Source organism: Carassius gibelio, chromosome A1 (assembly GCF_023724105.1).
Source record: "Carassius gibelio isolate Cgi1373 ecotype wild population from Czech Republic chromosome A1, carGib1.2-hapl.c, whole genome shotgun sequence".
Classification (NCBI taxonomy): Eukaryota; Metazoa; Chordata; class Actinopteri; order Cypriniformes; family Cyprinidae; genus Carassius; species Carassius gibelio.
In genome coordinates, this window is record NC_068371.1 from 38,524,372 (window position 1) to 38,550,777 (window position 26,406).

The window sequence follows — 26,406 nt, forward strand, 5'->3', positions numbered from 1 at the left end:
ACCTGACACCCTATTCACCTGAATTAAAAAAAAAATCCTTCAAATAACCTTGGCAAACAATTTGCTTTAGAAAACAAGGTGAAGCCTGTGTTATTTCCAGTCATGGCTCCGCCCACTCATGAATATGGAATCCTCGCAAGTGTCGGACCCGCCCCTCCTCCGTGAACGCGCTGTATAGATGAAGCGCTCGCCTGGCCGCATTCGCAGCTTTTCCTCTCCAACCCGTGGGCATTGTTATAAAACAGAAGGACAATACAAGAAAAGAGTAACGGATAATAGAGCCTCAAAAGGGGCATCAGGGAATCTGTCCTCTATTGGATCTGAGCGGCTCTGTCCTCGTGCATGAGGTAATATATGAGAGAACTTCTAGTTTCACAGCAAACTAAATGAGACAGACAGACAGAGGAGGCATGATTCTGAGACGGAGTCCAAGTTTCGCGGTGCTGTCCATTCATGTACTTTTGCGGTGCCTGTGGATGCGGGTACGTGCGATTTGGCTTTTGTGGCATAACTGTTTATGTGATGCTATCTGAACACTTACACTGGAATAGATTGTAAACTCGGGTATTTTTAAGATTTCTAATTTTTTTCACACCTTTTGAGTTAAATGGCTTTTAAAAACTTTTTGACAGATTTTGATTCTTCATGCACACAACTTCAGGACAAGAATTGAGCACATGCATTCATATAAACAACTGATAAAGATAGATGTCTCATTTGACAAATACTGTACTCTAATATTATTAACCCCCGTATTTTTAATGTTCCAGGTATGTGAGGCATCGGGGCATTTTGAGATGCAGGTTTTGTCCATGCAGAACTTGAACGGAGAGCTGCAGAGCGGCGCGTGCTGTGACGGTGCTCGCGACGACCCGGATCGCTCGTGCACGGCTGACGAGTGCGACACGTTTTTCCGCCTGTGTTTGAAGGAGTATCAGTTGCGGGTGTCATCGGGAGGCCCGTGCAGCTACGGAAGCGGATCTACTCCCGTTATCGGTGGGAATAGTTTTTCTGTCAAGCCCCTCGACACCCCGAACGACAAATCCAGGATCGTGCTGCCCTTCAGCTTCGCGTGGCCGGTGAGTTGAAAAAGGCTGTTTTGTTATCAAAGCTGTTGGGAAATCCTAATCTGATTAAACAAATCCAAGGATTACGGGACACTAGTTGTCAAACTCTTTACCACAGTAAATATTTCCCACGGTGGGTTTATTGTGAAAGTAAGTTCGGGTTTATTTGTTTAAAACAGCCACTGTTATAAGCCATAAAAAATGTACAGTGTTTTTTGACAACATACCCCCAAAAGTAGACCATAAGCTTGTGACAACTTGCCCCGGTCTCACCAACATACCTTTTTCCACGAGGCTTGTTTGTGAACGCCGGTTCTGTCCCGTTCTCTTCTCGTGCTCTGGGCCATGGCATTCCTGTATGATGACTCTCAGGTTGGACAGGTGTTGTGTTACCCCACCCTATCCGGCACAATCCCCCAGAATCCTCTCAGAATAGCAGGACAATGCTGGAGTTTATCTCCAGCTCCTGCTGATGGACACGCAGAGGCTGATTTACACACAGTGGTCTCTGGAAGCTGCTCTTAGATATCCAGTCAGACCACCATTGATCATTTAAAGGGGGTTATCTCACTATCTCTAATTGTCTTAATGAAACCTATAGTGTGCTGCCTACCTAGACACATCCTATAATTCAAGCTAAGCATGCATTCATATTTACAACATTTTGACAACATAATGCTGTATGCTGAAATAAAAAATGACAATACAATCATAGCAAATAATAAATCAGCACCTATTCTACAAAGTATTTACTTCAACTTCACTAAATAAATAAATAATATAACATGGTTGACTGATTATTCAATTATTCATCCAAGCTAATTTATTGGACTATTTATACATTTTGCTTGCAACACATTATTATAGTTTATTAAATAAGGGTTATGCAAGTGTGTGTTTTTTTTTTTTTTTTTTTTTTTGATTTTACAATCACATTTGAGATATATTGATGAGACTATATTTTTGATCTCTAATCCACATGCTGTCAACGTCTGTACTTCTAATTATTTTAGATAAGGATTAATAAAACACGAAGTTCCTGTCTTATTTTACAGATTTATTTTTCAAAAACAAAACAAAAACAAAAACATTTTTTTATTTAAAATAATTTTAACTGTTCAAATTAAATAGTGGGACAGGGTAATTCAGTGTTATATCTGCTCTAAAATATATTGGCATCAGCCATCAAAAAATTCATATCTGTCGACCACCAGACGTTGACATCAGCCTTTGAAACTCTCTTATCTGTCAGTGCATAGAGCATCTAACCAGATCTGATTTTGGCATCTAATTTTCTCCATTCTGAATCTGAATGGTGCAATTGTTTTTGCTGAAGCCCATATTTACTTTCACAACTCCTGAGGCTGAGCCGTCAGTACGAGGTCAAAGCAAGTCAGTCTGATAGTTCAATTAGGGCCAGTTACCGTGGCAGGCGTGCTCAAACATTTCACCCCCTGCCCACATCGACCAGAGCGGTCTAGACCTGCCTCACAGCCGCTCTGAATGGAGATTAATTAGACATTGTCATCTTGCATGCTTTCTTTTCCATCACTAGTCTACCTAGCAATTGAACTCCACGCAGCCTGCGATGCTGGATTTTTGGACGGCGGTTCAACAAAGCGGGTTTACAAAGACACACAGGGGGTCTTTGCATGACTGTGTTTGTGTGTGTGTGTGTCCTGATCTATTTGTTGTTGGTTTTCGCATCATCAGCAGCAGTCAGATGAAATGCAGGGTGTGTATGGATGTTTCAGACCGTGTCTTGGTAACCAGCGTCCTGCTGTTAGTGAACTTGGAGAAGATGAAGACTAGTCTTATAGCTGATATAATAGATATTCGCCAATATAACCCATTTGCAGTGATTTTGTTCATGAAGCAACATCAATAATATCTGGTGTGGGAAAAACTTTGTTATAAGTTTGATTCAGTTGAATCAAATTGTCTGTTTCAATGAATCAAAGCATGGAATTTTTAAAATTGTAAAAGTTTTTAGTAAACAATATGTTGGCTCTTATTGTGATAGTGGTTCATGTGGCTCAGTGGGAGAGCATATCCTTATTAATTCTGTTCAAACAGTGAAAGACTAGCCTTGATTTGTTTCTATAACTTGATTTTTTTGTTCTTGCATCAAACGTTTTGAATCTTAATGATTACACTGACAAGGATGGCTCATCTAATTGAAAGTAATTGAAGCCATTTCAGAGTAAATACTTAAATAGTCAGTCAGTGTGACATGAGTTCTGTCTGAGAGGTTCTTCATGTCTTTCTCACACTGTCTCAAGTTCAAATCACTGATGTGTCACGTGTGGATGAATCCTGTGGCCCTGCTGTGTCTTTCTGTGCGTGAGTTTGAACTCTGATTGGCCTGCAGTCCATGCTGCACTCACTCGTCTGACTTCACCTTCATGTGTGTGTGTGTGTGTGTGTGTGTGTGTGGATGGATTAAAGCTCACAAAGGGCCGTAGATCCCTCAGACTGCAGAGGCAGGAAGAGCCGGCATTATTGGTGTGTGTGAGGTCATCTCAGAGAGCACCGATGGAGTAAACGCGTCTGCGGTCTGTTCTCCGAATCAGTTTATATTCTGAGAATATTTCTCAGGCTGTTTCTGTCAGTTTCATGCTTCTCCTTGTCCTCAAACGTCATCTAACATCTCGTGGAGGGTTTTTCTCACACATTCTTTCACTCTCCTGTCTGTCCTGTTGATTATCTTCAGTCGATGAAGAGCCTGATAGTAAAAGTAGTTCAGTGCTGTCTCCTGATAAGGCACCGAGTCATCAATCATTAGTGTGTGTGAGGCAGTGCTGTATTAATGTTTCTCAAATGTTCTGGAAGGGTTTGTTCTAAACCCCAACCTCAAGAATGAACATTCTGTATCAATCAATTGAGTGTTCTATTAGTCAAAGATATACAGCAGCACAATTGTTTTCAACATTGATAGTAAAAAGAAATGTAGAAATGAGCAACAACTCAGCTTATTAGAATCATTTCTGAAGTGTCATGTGACACTGAAAGGCTGCTGAAAATGTAAAGTTCCATCACTTGGATATTCAAACTGTTATTTTAAATTTTTGTAACATTTCACAGTATAATAAATAGTTTAAAGTATGTTTAAAAGTTTCACTTGTAATTTTTTTTAACTGTCAACAATTTTAAACTTAGGCTATATATTCAAGAATGCATTGATATGATGTTTTGAACAGCCAGTGATTATATCATTGTATTATTTGCATTTTGAATGGCCCTTTCTGCATGTTTTTAACCATTTAGCTCTAAAATTAGTAAAAAACTTTTGGTGTAAAGTCCTTATGATGAACGCATAACTTTTTGTTTTATAATTATTCACCTTGTAGTTACACCTTGAAGTCTTTCTCTCAGTTTTGACTAAACCATTGGCTCATTTTAGCCAACCATATAACTTAAAGCAGCAGAATTTGAAACACAAATGTTCAAAGAAGACACAAAAACATTGTGAATGAATATAAAATGAAGCTTCTTTGAGATTGTGTGTACTGGTGATTTCATGTGTGTTTTCTTTCTTTCAGAGGTCATATACGTTGATTGTGGAGGCTTTGGACTTCAATAATGACTCGAGCACTGGCAGTGAGTATCTCTCTCTCTCTCTCTCTCTCTCTCTCTCACACACACACACACACTCACTCTCTCTCTCTCTCTCTATTCTGTATCTTTGAAGAGAGCACAGTCAGAAAGTGATAATGAGAGAGAGCGTGTGTAAAGGCAGCATGCAACTTGTGTGTATTTCTGTGCGTGTGTGTTGTGGATGGTTGGCAAATACTTCCTGTCACTAAACCGCTGCCTGCACCTGCTTACATTCATCAGTCTTTTAAACACATTGTTACAAGCAGGAGACAAATTTACACGTGAAGCAGTGAGACACTTGGAAATTTGGTACATTAGTTTTGTGTAGAGTCAAGCATGTAAAATGTGTATAATCTTTTTTATTTTCTGATTCAGAGTTAAATGAGTGTGTGCCAAATGTGAACAGGAGTGCAAATATTGACTTGTACTTAACACCTACATGTCAAGTAGCCTTTAGCACGGCTCCAGCTTCTGTAGTGTAGCATTCATTAACACACACACACACACACACACACACACACACTGTAGTGAATGCTGTTTGACCAGGGTTTAAAGACTAAATAAAGCAGTAAATACATTCTTAGGCTGTGTTTTTAAACATTAATACTCACACTATATATTAATACTCACTGTATATATAATGTGTTGGTGCGTAATTAATGAACTGGGCGTAAAATCGACTGTAATTTTTCTCCCTAAATCAATTTGAAATATTTAAATGATATAGAATAATTTTTATTTTATTTTATATACATACGTACAATAAATAGTGTAAATATTAAGTTCATACATTTACAAAAGTAAAAAATATATTTATAGATATATAATTTGATATATTTATATATATTTTATATATTATATTTGTGAACTGTATACTAGAGGAAATGTATATTTCACATATATATACATGTGTGTGTGTGTGTGTTTTTGCATTTTGTTTTATATATTATATTTGTGTATGTATGCTAGCAAAAATCAAAAACACAACACTTTTGGCTCTTGCACTATGGTGTGATGTGTCCAGCGTCTCTCAGGTAAACAGTGAGGGAAGGTAACAGTGAGATCTCCTGTATTTCTGAAGGACAGGTGTGGGTCAAGACAGTTCTCTTAAACCACGAGCCACACACACTTCACACACTCGTCTCACAATTTACAGCCCTTCGGCCAAATACCTCACCGCTGTGCTGGATTCCTGCCTGAAGTGAAAAAATCACTACAATATTTCTCTGCCCAATAGTAAACAAAGACTATAGTACACTGCTCTTAAAGGGACAGTTCGCCCCTAAAAAGCTGTCATTGTTTTTTGTTTACATGTTCTTTGAAACACAAAATGAGATATTAAGCAGAATGTCTAAGCCGCTCTACACATCAAAAATCAAAAGGTGATGGTGATTTATGCTGTCAAGCTCCAAAAAGGATTTAAATTTAGATCTATTTGTCAAGCTAAGCTATCATATAGCTTCAGAAGACTGGGAATATAGAGTATGTTTACATTTACATGAAACATTTGTGATACTTTTAGTGTTTTTTTTGTCTATTTTGGTGGTATAATAGGCTAAAATAGGCATTCAGCCTAAAATCTCCTTTTGTGTTTCAGAAACATTTCATCTTTAAGCCATTACACAAATCCGCCTGTTGCGATCAGACTTTGTGTGTGCGTCAGGGTTTTGTAAGATGGAATAATTTCTCAGTCACGCTGTAAAGAGGTGTAATTAAACCACAGCTGCCCACTTAAGTGTCCATTTCTCTCTGTCTCTCACTCCTGTAGGCGTTAATGGACAAGTCATAGAGAAAGCGGTCCAGTCAGGCATGATCAACCCAAACCGTCAGTGGCACGTCTTGAAACACAACGGCCTCGTGGCTCACTTCCAGTACCAGATTCGGGTGACCTGCGACGAGCACTACTTCGGCTTCGGCTGCAATAAGTTCTGTCGGCCCAGAGATGACTTCTTCGGCCACTATAACTGCGATCACAACGGCAACAAGACCTGCTTGGAGGGATGGGCTGGCCCAGAATGCAACACTGGTAAGTGGCTGGGCATCTGTCAGATTTACAGTGCTACTGTGCATGAATTTATGGATTTGTTGCTATAGGTAAAATACTTCACGTTTCATATTTGAGGTCTGTTTCCATCGGGGACAGTGTTCACACTACTGTTTCAAAGGTAGAGATTTGTAAGATTGGTTTTTAAAAAGGTCTCTTATTATAAATAATGTCAGGAATTGAAAACAAATTCCAAACCTGAAATACTCCTGGAAATTACTTAGCATTTAGAAAAGTCATGTACATTCCTATAATGAAAATATTTTTCATAGTGTTTAAAAATCTATATATATATATTTAATTAATTATTTTTTTTAAATAAATGTTTAATCTGCAATAAAATGTTCTTTTTGACAATAAAAAAAAATCACAAAACGATGGAAAAGTCATGGAAATTCATTGTTTGATAAGTGTGGGAATGAGATTTAGGCTCGGTCAGACTGGACTCATACTGGCTCTGTATCATTGACCTCACAGGGATGTTATTATTTGAGATTATCACTATCACAACAAAGTTTTGTCTCTCACACACACACACAGACACACAGCATCCCGTCTGCCAGCTAGTGTTTGTTACTGTTTGATACGGTGTGGGTTTGCGACAGTATTAGGGTGGATTTTATCTTTGTAATAGTGTTTATTCCCTCATTCACTCTTGCATGAAGAAACACGAGTGGAGGGGAGGAGAAGTGACATCACTGGCTGAGGGTGTGATGATGTTGAGAGCCGCTGGAATGGCGTGATGAGAGAGAACTGCTGAGATCACACAGATGGAGCTGATAGCAGTAACCATGTCCCTCTTTCTCTCTTGTTTCTTTAGCCATCTGTAAGCAGGGCTGTAGCACTGAGCATGGCTCCTGTAAAGTGCCTGGAGATTGCAGGTAACACATCGTCTTTATTATACGGATCATGGATCTAATGACTCTTTTCCAAAATCAAGTGAGCTGACTTCTCCCTTCTAAGGTTGCATGCTAACTAAAATTCCTAGAGCCTCATCATAAGTAAACTCAAATGAAACCCCATTTTCACCGGCCTACTATTTGCACTGGCCTACTATTAAGTGACTGGTTTAAGTGACTACTAACTAGGGCTGCTAGGGATTTTTATTTTATTTTTTGGTTATAATTGCAAATGTAGTTTAAAATGTGATTATTATTTTTTTTTATCATTTTTTCCTACTGAGGTTTTCTGTGCATTTTTGTAGAGCTGCGAAATTTGGCCATTTTTTTTTTTTTTTTTGGCCTTTTTTTTTTAAATATATTTTAGTAACCCTAAATAATAATAATGATAATAATAAACTACACATTAATTCTTGTCTTGTTCTTTCTTTTTTAATTTTCAAATGTCAAGCTTTTTAATTTTGATAGTCTAATTTTAAGCATGTTGGTAAGCTAATGACAAAATACTGAAATAAGCAATAAAATACACAAAAGTTCAGTCATATAGTCTTTTAATTAGGGATTTTTATAAGATTGAACTATGTTTACTTCAGAATTTAATGAAATATGACTGTTTATATTCTACATTTTGTATATAATTTGTTTTCTGCAAAATGCAGTAAAAGATTGCCTTCTCTGTCATGTATTTTGGCCTAACGAAGTGCCTTAAAAAGCAGCATACTGTTGCTGTGTGCCCTCACTAGCAGCCTTTGCATTGTAAGTGCACACATTATGCCTAGTGTATCCTATCTAGGTAGCCAGCTCACTAGATCTTGCAACAGTGTCACATTATGTCAGTGATTTCATATTTCAAAAAAGTGCGTGTGGTAGAGTATATTCAGAGGCGATGTTCTGCCCTTCACAGGTGTCTGTACGGCTGGCAGGGCGAGTACTGTGACCAGTGTATCCCTCATCCCGGCTGTGTGCACGGATCATGCATCGAACCCTGGCAGTGCCTGTGTGACACCAACTGGGGAGGCCAGCTCTGTGACAAAGGTGTTCTATTCTATTCTATTCTATTCTATTCTATTCTATTCTATTCAGCTTCTTCAGCTTGAGTCTTCTGTTGAACTGTTTTCTCCTGTTTAGACTTGAACACCTGTGGCACACGCCAGCCCTGTCTGAATGGCGGCACCTGTAGCAACACAGGACCAGACAAATACCACTGCGCCTGTCCTGATGGCTACTCGGGACAGAACTGTGAGAGAGGTGGGACACACACTCACACACACACACACATACACACACACCTCACATGGCTGATGTCCACCGTAATGAATTACAAAAACCTGAGGATGCATCATGATTCCTCCATATTTATTACACTACTGTTACACCACAGATGAGTTTTTTAAATGTTTTTGGAATAGGTCTCTTATACTCACCAAGGTTGCATTTATTTGATCAAAAATGCAGTAAAAACAGGAATATTCCATATCAATTGAAGTACTGGAGGAAAACAATCATGGATAAAATTCAGATTGATTAGATTTTTCCAAAGAGGATAAAAAGTTGTTGGACAGATGTTTTCTTGAGTGTGCGGTTTGCATGTTTCGCTCGTGTTAGTTATCAGCGAGTCGTCGAATTAAGCCATGGATCATATTGCAGTTCATTCCGGCCAACTGGCGAGAAACTCAATTTTACCTACTCTCCAAAGCCAGTTTCTACTCACATTTGGCACTTGGCGAGAGCTCATTCTGGATCCTGCTTGTCCATATTTCTCTTTTTCAAAGTATCCTGGATTCTGTCATCTGTCTTTCTTTGAAAAGAAAAGATCAGAGAGCAAACATACTCTTACTAATCAAGCAGTCCGTGTCCTGGCCAGGCCTAAGAATGCAGTGTGCATTAAGTTGATTTTAGGCAGAATAATGCATCCGATCGTGCGCAGGCTCTATCACATATGTGTGTTGGAATAGATCTGTTGGTTGGGTTGTTTTGGCATGATGTTTCGTCTCCTGTCAGACACACTTCACCAGGACACAGTTACAGAGATATTACTATTTTCGTTTTGTTCTGGTTTGCTTCGATTTTTTGTTTATCCTTCTTCTTGTTATGTTTTATTGGAAATAAAAACTCATAGCCTCTTGCTACACTCGTCTGTTTTTGTTGGTGGTCTCTGAGAAAGGCCAAAGGGGCTTTCCCGTCCACTGACTGATCTGATAAACAGTGAAGAGAGGGAGGGACTGGGAGATTGAAAAGGGGAAAACCAACGTGGTCCTGCCTGACTGTCTGTGAACAATAAAAGACAATGTGATTTGATGCAACAAAACTCCTACTGATTATTTTCTTTCTTTGTTAGCATTCAGTTGACCCTTTGTTAAACTCTGCCTGCTTACCATTGCTTGGTCAGAGAAGCTTTACAGAATGTCCCATAATCTCTGAATTGGGGAAAAGGAGTTTTCAGTAAAGCTTTCCAGACACAGATGACTTCCATATAATTACAGAAAAAAAAAAAAAAAAAAAAAAAAAAAAAAAAAAAAAAAAAATATATATATATATATATATATATATATATATATATATATATATATATATAAATTATTATTATTATTATTATTTTTAATTATTTTATATAATTATTTTAATATTATTTATTTACTTTTAGAGTTTTTAATCAATATTTTGAATTAGCTATTATTTGTTTATTTTCCTTTTTTTTGTTTTAATTTTAGGTAAAGATTCAGTAATATATTTTAATCATTTTTATTAGTTTTGCAAATGTTATATATTTTTATATATTTAGGTTTTTATTTTAGTTTTAATTTTATTATTAAGTAAGCTTAACTTGCCAAGTCAAAATGTCTAATGTTTCACTGTAATGTTTTCATTTATTTTATTTTATTTTCAATGGTTTTCATTAACAATAACACTGCCTGACATGAAGAGGCTATTAAGTAAGTAACTGGTTAAATAAATAGATATGAAATTTTTATTTGATTTGTAATTATTTTATTATGTGAGTGAAAAAGAGACCGTGGAGTCATAAAATGACATGAAACGGTCCGAAGCATACAGTGCTGCTAGAACAGAAAGGGAGTTTGTCATGGTTTGGCAAATGTGTGGTCCATGTCTTTTATTTTGGGGTAAAATGTCTGTGTATTTTGTGCATTCCTGTGGAAAATGCTGTTCTGTCTCAGTTTTGTTTTGATTGTGTGTGAGCATACATTACAATCTCTCTCTCTCTGGCTCTCTGCAGCAGATAACGCCTGTCTGTCTGAGCCGTGTCTGAACGGAGGCAGTTGTGTGGAGTCCAGTCAGGGCTTCGAGTGTCAGTGTGCACCGGGATGGACCGGACCGTCCTGCAACATCAGTAAGCCATCTCTGCAATGCCTCAAACTGCTCAGATCTGCCTGAGTGTACATGAGTGTAAATTAAGAAAATATATTAATATCAGTTAGTATTAAGAAATGTAAGTATTAAATATAAACAACAAGTGTCATGATTATTAATAATAACAATTTATTATTATTATAATTACTTCATCAGAAAATGTTTTTTTATTGTTGATTTTATTTCTAAAGTTCTTGTCATATGATTTTTAAAATAGTTTTGAAAGAAGTCTCTTATGCTCAACATAGCTGCATTTATTTGAAAAAAAAATGCAGTAAAAATTATATATTTTGAAATGTTATTACCATATGAATATATTTTAAATTGTCATTTATTCTTGTTATGCAAAGCTGTATTTTCAGCATCATTCCTCCAGTTTTCAGAGTCACATGATCCTTCAGAAATCACTCTAATATAGTACTATAACCACTGATCTATATATATTATAGATCAGTGACTATAACCCAGAATATAAAAGCAAGTGCATGTCAACACATTAAAAACCAGTCTAAACACCTCAGCAATGGCACAGCGACACCATTTGAACCATGTAAAATACGCTTGTATCATTGCAGTGACTTTTGCGTAATCAAGGACCACTAGTTTCTTCAGAAAATGAGAAAATCAAGTTTTCTTACATAAACATTTGTTTCCCTTTTATTTGATTCTTAACTGAAACTGAACTCTGACCTTCAGAAGTCTCTTAAACTATGATGCAAACTTCCTCTGTGTCTCCTCCTCTTCCTCAGATGAAGACGACTGCAGTCCGAACCCGTGCAATCACAGCGGTGTGTGTTTGGATCTGGTGGACGGTTTTAAATGCATCTGTCCTGCGCAGTGGACCGGCAAGACCTGTCTCATTGGTGTGTGTGTGTGTGTGTGTGTCTTTCTTTGAGTCAGGGTGTGTTCGTTCTAAAATTCAGTTTACCGTGTTAACCGAATCAGCCTTGGAAGAATTTAAGTACCAGACCCCCATGAGACCCCCGCTGTGGATTCATAGTGGATCACGTTTACAGACCATTAACACACACGCACAAATTCTTCAGGGACGTTATTTAGACTGCGCTCATGCTGATTTCTTTTGTCATTTTTGGCTCAGATGCTAATGAGTGCGAGGAGAGCCCGTGCGTCAATGCCCACTCCTGCCGGAATCTGATTGGCGGATACTTTTGCGAGTGCCTCTCTGGTTGGACGGGCCAGAATTGCGACATCAGTAAGTATGTCACAGTTTCTAATGAAAGCAGTCAGAGATTGAATTCTTAGGAGCTCTCAACGAAGTTCCCATATTCAAATAAAACTCATATCAATATGTTTTCATATCATAGAGCAGTTTCAGGGAGTAATGAAGTGATCAGTGTTGGGTTGAATGCATTAAGATGTAACTAATTACTGAAACTTTGAAAAAGTCAATTAAGGGATTACTCTTCTGTGATCTAATTACAGTTATTTCTTATTTCTAACTGAAATAAAAAAAGTGCAAACACTTAGAATAATTTTTTTATGATGATTAATGATGATTAATGATTATTCATTATTATTCTGTCACTAAATAGAAATGTGAAAAATAGTAAAAATAAAAAACATAAAAGCTAATTACAAATATTAATAAATACTACAACAGTATATAAATCTTCCTAAATATCAAATTTATATTACTTTTACTTTTTAAATATTCCTTTTTTTTTTTTTTTACAAACAAATTTGTGAATTTAGAAGCATACGAGAAGTTGTCCATTATTTAATTCCTAAAAACTAGTGGTTTAGTGTGGGGCGAAACTCAACTTCAAAAAATAATTCACCTTTTCATCCGAGTCATCGAATAGTTTTCTTAAAAATCCTAGAATCCTAATAGAGTCTAGTATTCTCAGCCCTCTCTGTTTAACATGTTTCACCTTGTATAAATTTAAGGTTTTCTCACTAAATGCAGAAAATGCAAATAAGTGTGCAGAGTCTGGACCTGATATGGAGCCTAATGCTGCTTTCTTGGCATGATTTCTGAAATATGAACTGATATTTTGATTGATCACCTCCCTCAGATGTCAATGATTGCCATGGACAGTGTCTTAACGGAGGACTGTGTAAGGTAAGGCTACAAATGTTTTCCATCTCTTTTGGCAGATGTGAAAAAAAAAACCCAGACCCTGCTTTCTCCGTTTCTATCCCCTCTGTCCATTTCTGTTTAATTATAGCAGAAGCAGAGTCATGTTTTGGAGAGTGAACTTAAAGACAGAGTGAGTTTGTAAAACGATCGGATTACCAGAAGCATTCTTGTCTCTTATTCATTGTTTTTCCGCTCTCTTTGTATACTTTGCTCACTCTGGTTCAGCGCTTTAGTACAGCTGGAATACATTAGGACATTATCTGAGCCAGTTAGCTCCCAAAACCCTAATCAGTCCTGACAATACTGTGTTCGGTTTGATCAAATTTAATCTGTTGTAATGGACTGTAGGATATCAGTCGCTTATAATGCAAGAAAGTACAATATCCTCACTAGGGATGGGTGAGATTATGTTTGAATAAACCTCACAAAATGTTGTTAAAAGAAAAAACGATTTGTCAGTGGTCCTAGAAAATAAAATTCAAGATATCATCAATGGAAATATGTTGTACCATACACCGTTTTGCTGTTCAGGTAGATTTATTTTGTAGGTGCCTAGATATTTTTGCTCTAAAATGATACTTGCTGAATGATACTACTTAAGTAACTAATAGTTATTAAATGAAATTATTAATGAATCATTCATTAATAATATTAATACACTTAATTATTTTAAAGTATGGCAAGTAACAAAAATACATTATTATTATTGTACTGTATAACAATTAATGATTATTAAATTATTCAAAGGAAAATATAATTATAAAAGAAAAATACAAATCATTTTTAAATATATAGATGAAACCATAGTATTATAAATAACAATGTTATTATTATTACTATTATTGTTAAAAAATAATTTTACAAAAATGTTTTAAAGTTTATTTAGTAAAGTTTGCAATAAATAACAATATATTATAATTGTTTTTACTATTAACCATCTATAACAAATAAGAATTAAGAAAATAAATAATTATGCAAATTTAAGTAATTAAAAGAAAAATATAAATATAAAGATAAATGCTGAAAATTATTAAACAATGATTAAAAATTATTGTCAATATCATGATAATAATAATAATTAATAATAGCATATATTATTAATGTTTACAATAATTATTATTTATAATAATAATAATAACAATATTATTATTATTACTATTATTGTTACTTTTTTTACAATAAATTTTGTAAAGTTTATTTAGTAAAGTTTGCAGTAAATGTTATTTATTATCTTTCTCTGTATAAAATAATAATAATAGGTTTTTATTTTACAATATATTATTATTGTTATTACTATTAACTATGTATAACAAATAAGAATTAAGAAAATAAATAATTATTCAAATTTAAGTAATTAAAATAAAAATTATAATTATAATTATAAAGTAAAATGCAGAAAATTATTAAATAATTATTGTCAATATCGTAGTATTATGAATAATAATAACACTTATTATGACTGTTACTATTAAGGTTTACAATAATTATTATTTATTTATCTTAATAATAATAATACAACTTTTTATTTTACAATGTAGTCAGTTGATAATAATAATAATAATAATGGTATTATTATTTCATCCTGATTAGTGTTTTAATACTGTGTGAGTGTAGTGTTTTCCCGCCCTGTCCTAATGTGCCTCTCCCTCCGTCCGTCAGGATCTGGTCAATGGATATCGATGTGTGTGCGCAGCAGGCTTTGCAGGTGAACACTGTGAGCGGGACGTGGACGAGTGCGCTAGTCGCCCCTGTCTCAACGGAGGACGCTGTCAGGACGCGCTCAACCGATTCCAGTGTCTGTGTCCACCTGGTTTCTCAGGGGACACGTGTCAGCTGGACATAGACTACTGTGAGAGCGGCCCGTGTCAGAACGGGGCACAGTGCTTTAGCCTGGCCTCAGATTACTACTGCAAGTGTCCCGAAGACTACGAAGGCAAAAACTGCTCCCAGCTTAAAGACCACTGCCTCATCACACCATGTCAAGGTAGGTCACCCAGAGAATCCAGTATATATATCATTTATATTTTTATTAATAATATTCAAATTATTACAGGAGTGCTGAAGTCTCCAGCTTTATTGGCTGCTGATGGGCTCTCGTGTGCGGGGGGGAAAGATTATGTGTTCAGGCACATTCTGAGGTTTAATGGCTACTCGGAATAGAAGTTGAGTCTTTTTTAGTTAGCGCGGCTGTAGGACTATCCTCATCTCAAGGCCTCGGTGTGTTTGATGCCGTGCCATTGTGTACGCTGTAGCGTTAGTGATTGCTAACTCTAGTCTATTGGTCTCCTGGGCTGGTGCACTATGGTAACAGATAGGATACCGTTACACGATGCATATGCTAACCCGAAGTGAGCTTATACCGCGAGGGGAAAACCCACCGTTAATCAGACGACGTGACGACTTCGCTAACTCTTAGCATGCCGCTGTCTGCTTTCATCATAGCTGTCAGTGTGAAGGAGATATCCGGATGGAGGCAGGGTTCCCACGCTCAAGGAAACCCTGGGAATATTTTCACCTGTTATTGTTCAGGACTGTAAAAGTAAAAGTCATAAAAACTTTTTTTTTTTTTTTTTTTTTATGCTCATAAATATTTCAAATGGCTTTAAAAACAATGGAAAGTCATTGTTCAGACGACATTTTACTTTTCAAATTAATTGATATCCTTTTAAATATTTTTTTTTCTCTAAAAATACATATGGTGAAACTTTACTATTAACAATCATAAATGTATTTTTTTATATGTATAGCAAGAAATAATAACAATAACATTTTGTTCTACCGTCAAATATTATTATTATTATTTACTGCAAGAATTATTTAAACGAAAAATAAGAAAATGCTCAAATACTTATTTGAACTTAATTATTTTGAACTTAATTACTTAATAAATTATTAATGCTTATTATAACAAAAATATATTTATTAAATCAGATAAATCTTAATCAGATCAAGATTATTATATCAGATGTAATTTTTGTCACTATTAATAATATAAATTATATTATACTAATAATAACAGCATTATTATGATTAATGCTGTGGAGAGCCAGCTTCTTTGTGGTTTCTAGCTGGTTTAAATGGTTGCTAGTTATTGGACATGAGTTTGACCGAGTCTAGACTTTGATTTTGGTCAGAAGGACTCTTAATGACTCCTTTGGTTCCTCCAGTGATTGACAGCTGCACGGTTGCGGTGGCGTCTAACAGCACTCCGGGCGGCATGCGGCTCATCTCCTCTAACGTCTGTGGTCCTCACGGCCGCTGTCGAAGTCACGCCGGAGGACACTTCAGCTGCGAGTGTCAGGAGGGATTCACCGGCACCTACTGCCACGAGAGTAAGCCAGAGTCCCCCGTGTTAGATTCAACGCCTTCACTCAGAGTCTTTTTAACGTTGTACCTCTCACTCTTTACTCTCAGACATCAACGACTGTGAAAGTAGTCCCTGTCGTAACGGCGGTACTTGCATTGATAAAATCAACGCGTACCAGTGTATCTGTGCTGATGGGTGGGAGGGACACAACTGTGAGAGCAGTGAGTATCATTACAGCCTTTAATAGTCACTTCAAGTGGAGCTGATTTTCTATGGAAATGATTTCAGCAATGTCTCTGATTATATTTAGCAGTACATCATTGTTTGTTTCCAAAACAGACATTGACGACTGCAGCTTGAACCCCTGTCGGGATCGAGGAGTGTGTCGGGATCTGGTCAGTGACTTTTACTGCGAGTGTGAAAACGGCTGGAAGGGAAAGACCTGTCACTCACGTAAGCCCCGCCCTCCTCATTTGCATATTGTATCATTCATACAACCTTGAAACCCCCAAGATTTTTTTTTCAGTAACGTTTTTCTAGTAATGCTCTGCTGAAATATTTTCAATTGACTGGAAAAGGCATTGTTCAGATGACTTTTTGTCTTTAAAATGAATTCATCTTGTTTTAAGATTTTTATATTTTTGCGTTAAACCAGACTGTATAACAAAATACTTATTCAATTTTATTAATGATTAATTAACAATATTAATACTCATGGTTATTATTACTGTATAGCAAGCAAGAATGAATAATAATAATAATAATTATTATAATTATTTAATATTATTTAATGTATAGTAAACAAATAAGAATTAACAAAAATATTCATTATTATTTTGATTTAACTAACAAAATTCTATATGTAAAAAAAATACTAATAATAAAAAGGGATTTTGTCAACAAAACCACTGCAGTCAAGGAGATCCAATGATTAAGAAATAAACTAAATACATAAAAAAATCTAGCATGTTTTTTTTCCTCAAATAAGAATATTTGAATTAAATTAAATCTTTAAGAATGATATGTAATCTTTTTAATTTATATGAAAATCTAATATAAATACATAGTGATATTTATCCATATTTATCCATATGCCATATTTATCTTCATATATTTTCACTAAACCATCTTAATGCATGAAATAGCATAGAAAAATGTCCCTGAATATTCTGAACAGTGATGATACAAATGAATCATTAAATCAGTTTTGAATCAGTTCATTTAAAAACACAATTTGAGCTGATTCACGGAAACCAATCGGACTTTCTGGACTAGTTTAAATCAGACGCTGTTATCCTGCAGAATTAGAATAAATCGTTCAAGTATCAAGTAAAGGATTTGAATGTAATCCGTTTTTTCTGACACTTGATTTCTTCTGGTTTATAGGCGAGAGCCAATGCGACGAGGCTACTTGTAACAACGGGGGCACGTGTTCTGACGAAGGCGACTCATTTAAGTGCACGTGTGCTCCTGGATGGGGAGGAGCGACCTGTAACATAGGTGAGAAGAACAGCCTGACTGACTGTTTCGGTGAACTAGCCTCTAAATCCGCTTTTAAAGCTTTTCCCCTCTTCACTCTGCAGCAAAGAACAGCAGCTGCCTGCCGAACCCCTGCCAGAACGGAGCCACGTGTGTGGTGACCGGTGACGGCTTCACCTGCGTCTGCAAAGAAGGCTGGGAGGGGCTCACCTGCAGCCAGAGTACGGCAAAACTTCCTGTTCCACTTCCTTACTACTTCCTGTCTTGACTCCTGTCTACCTCCTGTTTCCAACTCTCACCTACTGCTGCTTAAGGTTCTCTTTCAAACTATATACTAATCGGATAGCACCTTAAATTCCTACACCACTAGCGTCATCATTATAGTTGTCTGTCTGGGATAGAAGAAAGTATATCAAGACACATGTCGTCTTTACCTTCAGATGCAGAACTCCAGGTTTTTGTAAATGAACCCAGAAATGGCTTACATAGTTCACAGATTATTAGCAAACGTAATAATTCAGGTGGGATTATGATCTGCCTTTTATGACTATGGTGAAATGATTGCGACTGATCTACTGGTTGATGTTGCATCGTGGATTTTAGGCAGTCGTGCATGTGAACATGCTGATTTCACTCTTCTGATGATTGTTTCTGTGTTTGAATACTGTTTAATGACAAAATTGTTTGATGTTTCATTTACAGATTCCAATGATTGCAACCCACAACCATGGTGAGCTTCATTTTAAGTCCATCATTTTGCTGTTGTGTAAAAATGCAATTAATTGTAATTTGTAACTAAAGCAAGGTCTTTTCTTTTATCTAACAATGTTATAATGTAACAAATAATACATAGTGATAATCAGCTATATTTACCTAGTATACTTTTAATAAACCATTTAATTGTATGAAATACTGTGCAAATTAAGCTTCAGATGAATAGTGAGATTATCTTCAAATCAGTAAATTATGTTGCTGCTTTCAAGCCACGAGGGATTTGTTTTTGTAAGCATTGATTGTAATTTAATTTATTTTCTGTATATTGTTAAGTATTGCAATACATTTTGCCAGATAAAAACGAATATGGTCTGTTTGAGTCACTCTCTGTGGGTGGACAATACATTATATGTAAAGCATTAATTAATCAAATAAATATTTTAATTAAATTAATATTTTCTCACAAATGTATATATAAATATATATATATATATATATATATATATATATATATATATATATATATATATATATATATATATACACACATACATACACACACACACACACACACAGGCTGCATTTATTTGATCAAAAATACAGAAAACAAACACTTATCTTGCTAAATGTTATTACAATATAAAATAATGGTTTCTATTTTAATATCCTTTAAAGTATACTTTATTTCTGTGATCAAAGCTGAATTTCCTCCAGCCATTACTCCAGTATAAAGTGTCACATGATCCTTAAGAAATCATTTTAATATGCTGATTTATTATTGGAATCTTCAATGTTGTGCTGCCAAATATTCTTTTGTAAACTGTAATACTTTTTTTCAGGAATTATTTTGTTAATAAAAAATAAAAAAGAACTGCATTTATTCAAAATATAAATCTTTAAAAAAAATAATAAAAGAAAAGAAAAGAAAGAATAGTGTATATGGTAGTGTATATTTTTAGAAAATATTTCTATTTTAAATAAATGCTCTTCTTTTTTATCTTTTTATTCATCAAAGAATCCTGAAAGTATCACGTTCCAAAAATAAACATTATGCAGCACAACAGTTTGCAAATCAGTACATTAGAGTGATTTCTGAAGGATCATGTGACACTGAAGACTGGAGGAAAATGCTGAAAATGTGGCTTGGCATTGCAGGAATAAATAGTTTTGTAAGCATCTTTTTATTTTTTGCATCACGACTTAAAAATCTTACTGTTTTTGTCATTGTATAAATGAAAGAAATTTGAAATAAATCAGATTTGCCAAAGATGTCCAAAATCATAGAAATTTCTGAGGGGGACTTTTGTGTCCTGGTGAACTTTGACCCCGTATCTCATCGCGTGTGTGATGTGTGTGCAGCTATAACAGCGGGACGTGTGTGGACGGTGATAACTGGTACCGCTGTGAGTGTGCCAGTGGATTCGCAGGGCCGGACTGTCGCATCAGTGAGTGATTCGTGCTTCATTCATCTTTTGTCAGGTTACAGCTAAATTAATCCATTCTAAAAAGTCACATTAGCACACAAGATGGTGATTTTAGAGGAATATTGTTCTTGTGTAAACATATATGTCTCATCCCGCAGACGTCAATGAGTGCCAGTCGTCTCCCTGTGCGTTCGGTTCCACGTGTGTCGATGAAATTAACGGCTACCGCTGCCTGTGTCCCCCCGGAAGAACCGGACCCAGATGTCAGGAAGGTATGTGCTCCACACTCCACTTTTCCAAACTCCTATTGTTGGTGCTTGCTGTTTAAAACATTAATATAATTAGTCATGCACTTATTGATCATACAGGATTCAGGAGTTGGTCAAATCCCTAAACTTCAGTATTAAATTATCAATTGTGCATTGATTAGGGGAACTTTCCTGTTCCCTAGAGAATGATAGACTTTTTTTCTTCTAGATTTAAAGGACATATTAAAATAGTTTTTAAATTTCACTATCTATTTTAATATTTATTATGGCCAATATAATATCTATTTTTTCATGATCTCAGATTAGGTTTTTAGGTGTTGCTACTAAAACCCTTATTTTATTAGATTTAAAGGATATATTATAGCAGCCTCTGTTGTGTTAATATTATAGAGTCATTTATTATTATTAGAAATATTTTTTCTAGATTTAAGGGAAAAATATATAATAGCCTTTATTGTTTTTTTACTGTAACTATTGTGTTAATATATATTTTTAATCATGACCAGAACCATAATTCAGTTTGAATTATTTTTAAATGATGCTTTGAATTTAATTTGAATTTAATAATTTTGAATAATTTGTAATTAAAAAAGAATTCGCTACATGACACGTTTTAGTCATTTTAATTCTGAAGCGATATATATCTTTGTATTTTACAGTGCACTAGATAATGTGATTAGCAAGATCTCTGTTTATTTGTTCTCAAAAACATGACAAATATCATTAACATCACAAACTGAAAGGACAAGTGATAAAAGTTTCAACATAACTGACCCATAACTATAACTCAGCTACATTTTTCATAATCTAAAATAGTCAAAAGTGGCCGTAAATTAAAGAATAAGACATGTAAATGTAGCATGTTTTTTTTTAAATGCCATGTTTTTTCTCTCAGTCTCTGGACGTCCGTGTTTGGCCGGAGGTCGGATTGCTGTAGATGGATCGAAGTGGGCTGAAGACTGTAACACCTGTTACTGTCACCGAGGGATTGTCAGCTGTACCAAGGTACGTCAGCGAGAGCCTGAGTGTTGTAGCTGGACAGAAGTTAATAGTGATGCATTATCGTTTCTGAATACGCTTCCTTCTCTTCCACAGCTGTGGTGTGGCCCTAAGCCTTGTCATATGCTTGGCTCGGGACGAGGCGACTGTCCTCTGGGTCAGCTGTGTGTGCCGGTGCGAGACGAGCAGTGTTTCGTGAAGCCCTGCTCCTCACAGGGTGAGTGCTGGTCTGCTCACCGGCCGGCCGTGAGGGCCCACTGTCACCCCGAGAGCGACTGCGCCAACATCACCTTCACCTTCAACAAGGACACCATGCCACAGGTGAGGCGGCTGGGACTGAGATTTAAAGTGTGCTGCTAGGGTTGGGTGATGAGGTTGCATATGTTGGATTAATGCACACATTTGTTGAGGTTTTCTGAAGTGTATATTTGCTTCGGCTCTAAGGGAGTGACGGTGGAGCAGGTGTGTCGTGAGCTGAGGCTGTATCTGTATGTGGCTAAGAATGTCTCCATCTCTATGAGCTGTGAAATCTCTTCTGTCACCAATAATGAGATCCATGTGGCCATCGTAAGTGACAGATTCATGCAGTTTTTCATTGGCTAGAAATAGCTTTTTGTGAGTGGTTTTAGTATCCTTATTGTATTAAAGAACTACTAGAAAAGTCATTAATTTGCATTGTCTGAAATGTTTATACATAATATATTTGTATACATTTTTTATATTATCTTTTTATTTACATGATGTGTCTTATTCTGTTGTATTTTATCTTCTTTTTTTTTTTGCAAGCTTCAGTTTCATAACATTTTAAATGAAATATTGTTTTCTAGCATGTTTTATTTTTATATGTGTTTTTTATTTACATGATATATTTCATTTATTTGTATTTTATTATATTTTTATTAATTAATTTTTTTTAAACCATGCATTTAATTCTGCTTTAATTGAATAATAGCTTACAGTCGGTATTTCAAAGGAAAAAATGTGCATGGTTTTTATTATATTATTTTATTATACATTATGTTGCGGTATTATATTCATTATTATTATTTTAACACCCCATGCATTTTGTTTGCTTTCATAAAAAAAATGTAATTTATGCATTTAGCAGACGCTTTTATCCAAAGCGACTTACAGTGCATTCAGGCTATCATGTGTTCCCTGGGAATCGAACCCACAACCTTGCGCAATGCTCTACCAATTGAGCTACAGGAACACTAATTTAATTTAATTTAATAACAGCAGCTTCAGTTGTAAAAAGAAACTATAGAAAGCTATTTAAGTCAGGATTATTTTTGCATTTTGCGTCGCATGTTAAAGCAAACACTGTGTTTTGTAGCATGCGACTGAGGATGGCATTCACGGCCGGGCTCCTGTTAAAGAGATCACAGACAGCCTCATTGATCTGGTGAGCAAGCACAGCGTGAACAGCTCCATCATCGGCTCCATCGCTGAGGTCCGTGTGCAGCGCAGACCAGCACTGAACTCCAACGGTGAGACACCACAGGAAGCCCCTAACCATAGTTCAAAATGATGGATGCTCTGATTGGAAATAAAGTACCATTTTATGCAATTTCAGAGCAAATATATAAATACTGAGATATACACTATCAATCAGAAGTTTGGAGCTAGTGAGGGGTTTCTTAATACTTTCATTCAGCAAGGATGCATTCAATTGATCAAAAGTGAAAATAAAGACATTTATTAACTTTCTATTCATCAAAGATTATATTGCCAGCTTGTTTTTATTAATCTTTTTGTTCTCCATTCAGTAGACTACTTGGTGCCACTGCTGGTGTCTATAGTGACTGCGATCTGGCTTTTGGCCCTGGCGTCTGTGTTCCTGTGGTGCGTGCGCCATCGACGCAAACACAGCTCCAGCCCCAGCGCCATCAACCCCACCACCCCCTACTCCACGGGGAACACAGACGACAACACAGTGAACAACGCCCGCGAGCAGCTCAACCACATCAAGAACCACATCGAGAAGAACGCGTCCAACGCCAGCCTGCCAGGAAAAGAGCTCCACTGCGACGACAAGAACAGCGTCAACGCCAAAATCAGGACGCATTTGTCCGAATCAGCCAGACTAGCGCAGGAGGACTCCAACAAGAGTCTGCAGAAGACATGCTTTCCACGCCAGTCGACTTACATGCTGGTGGACAGAGACGACAGGCTGAGCGCCAACGCCACGGACCTAAGAGATCCACGCTGGACTAATAAACGAGACAACAGGGTCCTGGAGTCACAGCACAGAGATCTGGACGCACAACACCGCTTGCACAAACTGGAGTATATCGTATAGCAGCCGATGATCGACATGTTAGCAATCATTGCACATGATGTCACAAGAGGTCAAACGAAAGAAGACATCTTTTGGACTTAGAACGCCTATTGTTGGCTGTCACGACAAGGCCGGACAGTTTTTGTTCAGACCTTGCCGTCGGACCACGGGCTGGTCCGGTTTTTTTAAGGCGTTAGTAGGGCCTGAAGATGTTAACCTGTGCTGAAGTTTTAGCCTAAAACACAGAACCAGATTTAGAATGGACTGTAATTGGCCAAAATCTGCTTATTGTGGGAATATCACGAAAACATGTCCAGGTCACATTTCATCCCAGAATTCATAGGCATTGTTCACATTGTGATGTCTTTTTGAATGACAATTAAAGGGGTATTCCACCCCGAAAAATGTCATTTATTCACCATCAAACTTGTATGAGTTTATCCTGACAAAAGAAGATATTCTGAAGTAACCAAACATTTGACTATAGCCATTGACTTCCATAGTATAAAAAATATATATATATATATATATATATATATATTATATAGAAGTCAACGGCTACCGTCAATTTTTTTGATTACTTCAGAATATATTCTTTTGTGTTCAACAGAAGAAAGTAAGTTGAACAACTTGAGGGTGAGTAAATTATGACAATTTCAATTTTGGGGTGAACTGTCCCTTTAAGCACTATACACACAAATTCTCATTACTTTACATGTTTTTTTTTTTTTTGTTTTTTCAAGATTGAAATACTGCATTTTTATACAGTACAAAAAAATGTATACTAGGATTTTTATGCAAATCAGCATAAATTACAAAAAGTACTTTACCACATAAATAAAATAGCTTGAATTACACATTTATTTGTATTGCATAAAACATTATGCAATTACAGTGGGGTGTGCTTAACCTTTATAGTGCTAAACAGTATAGTCCTAGAAATTTTTATTCGTTTCTTGTGACTTTAGGATGAAATTATATGTGGAGATATTTCGTGAGTTTCATCCAATTGCTGAACTGAATTGCATATTATGCAGATTGTGTTACATTTTTATAATGTAGAACTTAATGCACCAGAAATAGCTTGTGAATCAACACTGCTGTGTCATGTGTTCGAAGATTGTATTTAACTCCCATTTATTGGGTTTTTGACTGGATTTTATTTTCACACTCTCTTTTTTTTTTTTTTCGTCTACAGGCAGACAGGTCATGCTTAGAATTTACTGTCTGTATGAAGAAATTCACTGTCAGTTTGATGTTGTATAGATGACTTTGTACATATTTTCTAATGAATCATTTGTGTATATTTGATTTATTAACTTAATCGAGAGCCTATTGTTTGTTTTTATTTATATACATAGTTTAGGTTTGAGAACGTGACCGCTCGTGTCCAACCTTTGTATTTTTGGATGGAAAATATTGTCTTATTTCTGAGATGCCAAAATAATAGTTTATTTTTTGAATAATAGGGTGTTTGTTTAAATCCAGAATACAGTGTGCAATGTCTGTTTCAGAAAACCTGAGACGTAGGCTAGATGGTTTTCCATCTAGTTTTGATATATACATACTTTCTTTGTTCATATGTTAAAATCATTCCTAAAGATGTTTAGCAAATATTCTGCCATAGCGGTGTTAAATGGATTTGGCAGCCCAGGATATCAAACAACGCTTGTCTAGAGTTTTCTGGTAAACCACAGTATTCAGACGAACTTTAACCAAAACGTCTAAAGGGAATAAACAGTATTAGAAGTGCAATGCTTGTACAGTAATATGAAATATGAAGAACACAGAACCGAATGTGATGTGCAAGACAAATATTCAATCAAAATCATTTACAATACACTTGGACTGTTGGGCTTTTTTAGGTCCAGTCTTACGTTTTTCAATTCATTAGTTATTTTTTTCCTTGTGTCTGCCTATGAAATGTTCTATGGAAAAAAGAAACAAGACCATGAAAACACATCCTGGGGTTTGTCAAAACATTTATTTAGGTTTTAGTTAAATTTCATTCAACTGTTTACATTTGGAGTTCTGAAATCAAATAAAATTTCACTTGAATGTTTTGAATTTGTGCAATTCGATTTTTTTATTTGGTTTTTTTGTACAAAAAAAGTCATATTTATCAAATAATATCTATAATTCGAAGGAAACTCTGTGGTGTGAATACTAGTCCTAAGCTATCCATTATCCCATGACAAAGTCATAAAAAATACAATTTATTGTGTGAAATGGATAAATATTTGTCTTGTGTAGGATGAAACTTGCTTGCAAGCTAACAGTAGTGATGTCCGATTTGTGAGTGAGTCATTCTTTGAGTCATTTTGTTTAAATGAATCAGTTAAACAGGTTCACAAACTTGTTTAAAAGACTCATGTATAAATTTGAATAATTTTTCCTAATCCAGCAGTAATCACAGACTACTGTTTATGGAAATTTGACAAAAGTGTGGGAACTCTTCTTTGAAAATTCAAATGTTGATATGGAATTTCTATATGGAATTATAGGTTTAAGTGTATCAAATGCAGCTTGTGTAGCATATGATCTCCTGTCAAGTTCTAAGAGCATTGTAAATGTTTCCTTATTAATGCACGACTTAATGTAACCCTGATTTCTGATATGGTGGACACAGCCGTAACCGGCCCCAACAGGGTCCACATTGTGTGAGTCTAGACGTTCAGCTGAGCGCAGCGGGGTGGGCGACCATGTGAGAGAGGTTATGAAAGCCCTTCACACTGTCTCTCTCTGCAGTCGTGGGAAAGCTGAAGATGCACACCAAAATAGATGGCATGAGACGTGCTTGCCTAACGTGTTTGCAAAGGCATCGCACAAAGAATGTCTTCTTCTAGATCTCTACCT

The 26,406-nt window shown here is 36.0% G+C and overlaps 1 protein-coding gene across 3 annotated transcripts; it reads left to right on the forward strand.

The window, feature by feature from the left end:
• The first annotated feature begins 204 nt into the window (after window positions 1-204).
• LOC128020875 (protein jagged-1a) lies at window positions 205-25,613 on the forward strand. 3 transcript variants are annotated; one of them, XM_052607641.1, is made up of 25 exons: window positions 205-482; window positions 771-1,079; window positions 4,610-4,667; window positions 6,433-6,690; window positions 7,529-7,589; window positions 8,512-8,642; window positions 8,736-8,855; window positions 10,843-10,956; window positions 11,726-11,839; window positions 12,076-12,189; window positions 13,013-13,059; window positions 14,737-15,061; window positions 16,245-16,409; window positions 16,492-16,605; window positions 16,724-16,837; window positions 17,771-17,884; window positions 17,968-18,084; window positions 18,566-18,593; window positions 19,937-20,022; window positions 20,160-20,273; window positions 21,166-21,275; window positions 21,366-21,590; window positions 21,714-21,836; window positions 22,606-22,759; window positions 23,039-25,613. In XM_052607641.1, the coding sequence occupies exons 1-25, from the start codon at window positions 387-389 to the stop codon at window positions 23,569-23,571; spliced, it is 3,744 nt and encodes a 1,247-aa protein (XP_052463601.1). In that variant the 5' UTR covers window positions 205-386; the 3' UTR covers window positions 23,572-25,613. The 3 variants fall into 3 exon arrangements, with proteins under 3 accessions (XP_052463601.1, XP_052463609.1, XP_052463616.1); XM_052607649.1 differs by having other exon boundaries at window positions 23,042-25,613; XM_052607656.1 differs by having other exon boundaries at window positions 205-347.
• Window positions 25,614-26,406: the final 793 nt, after the last annotated feature.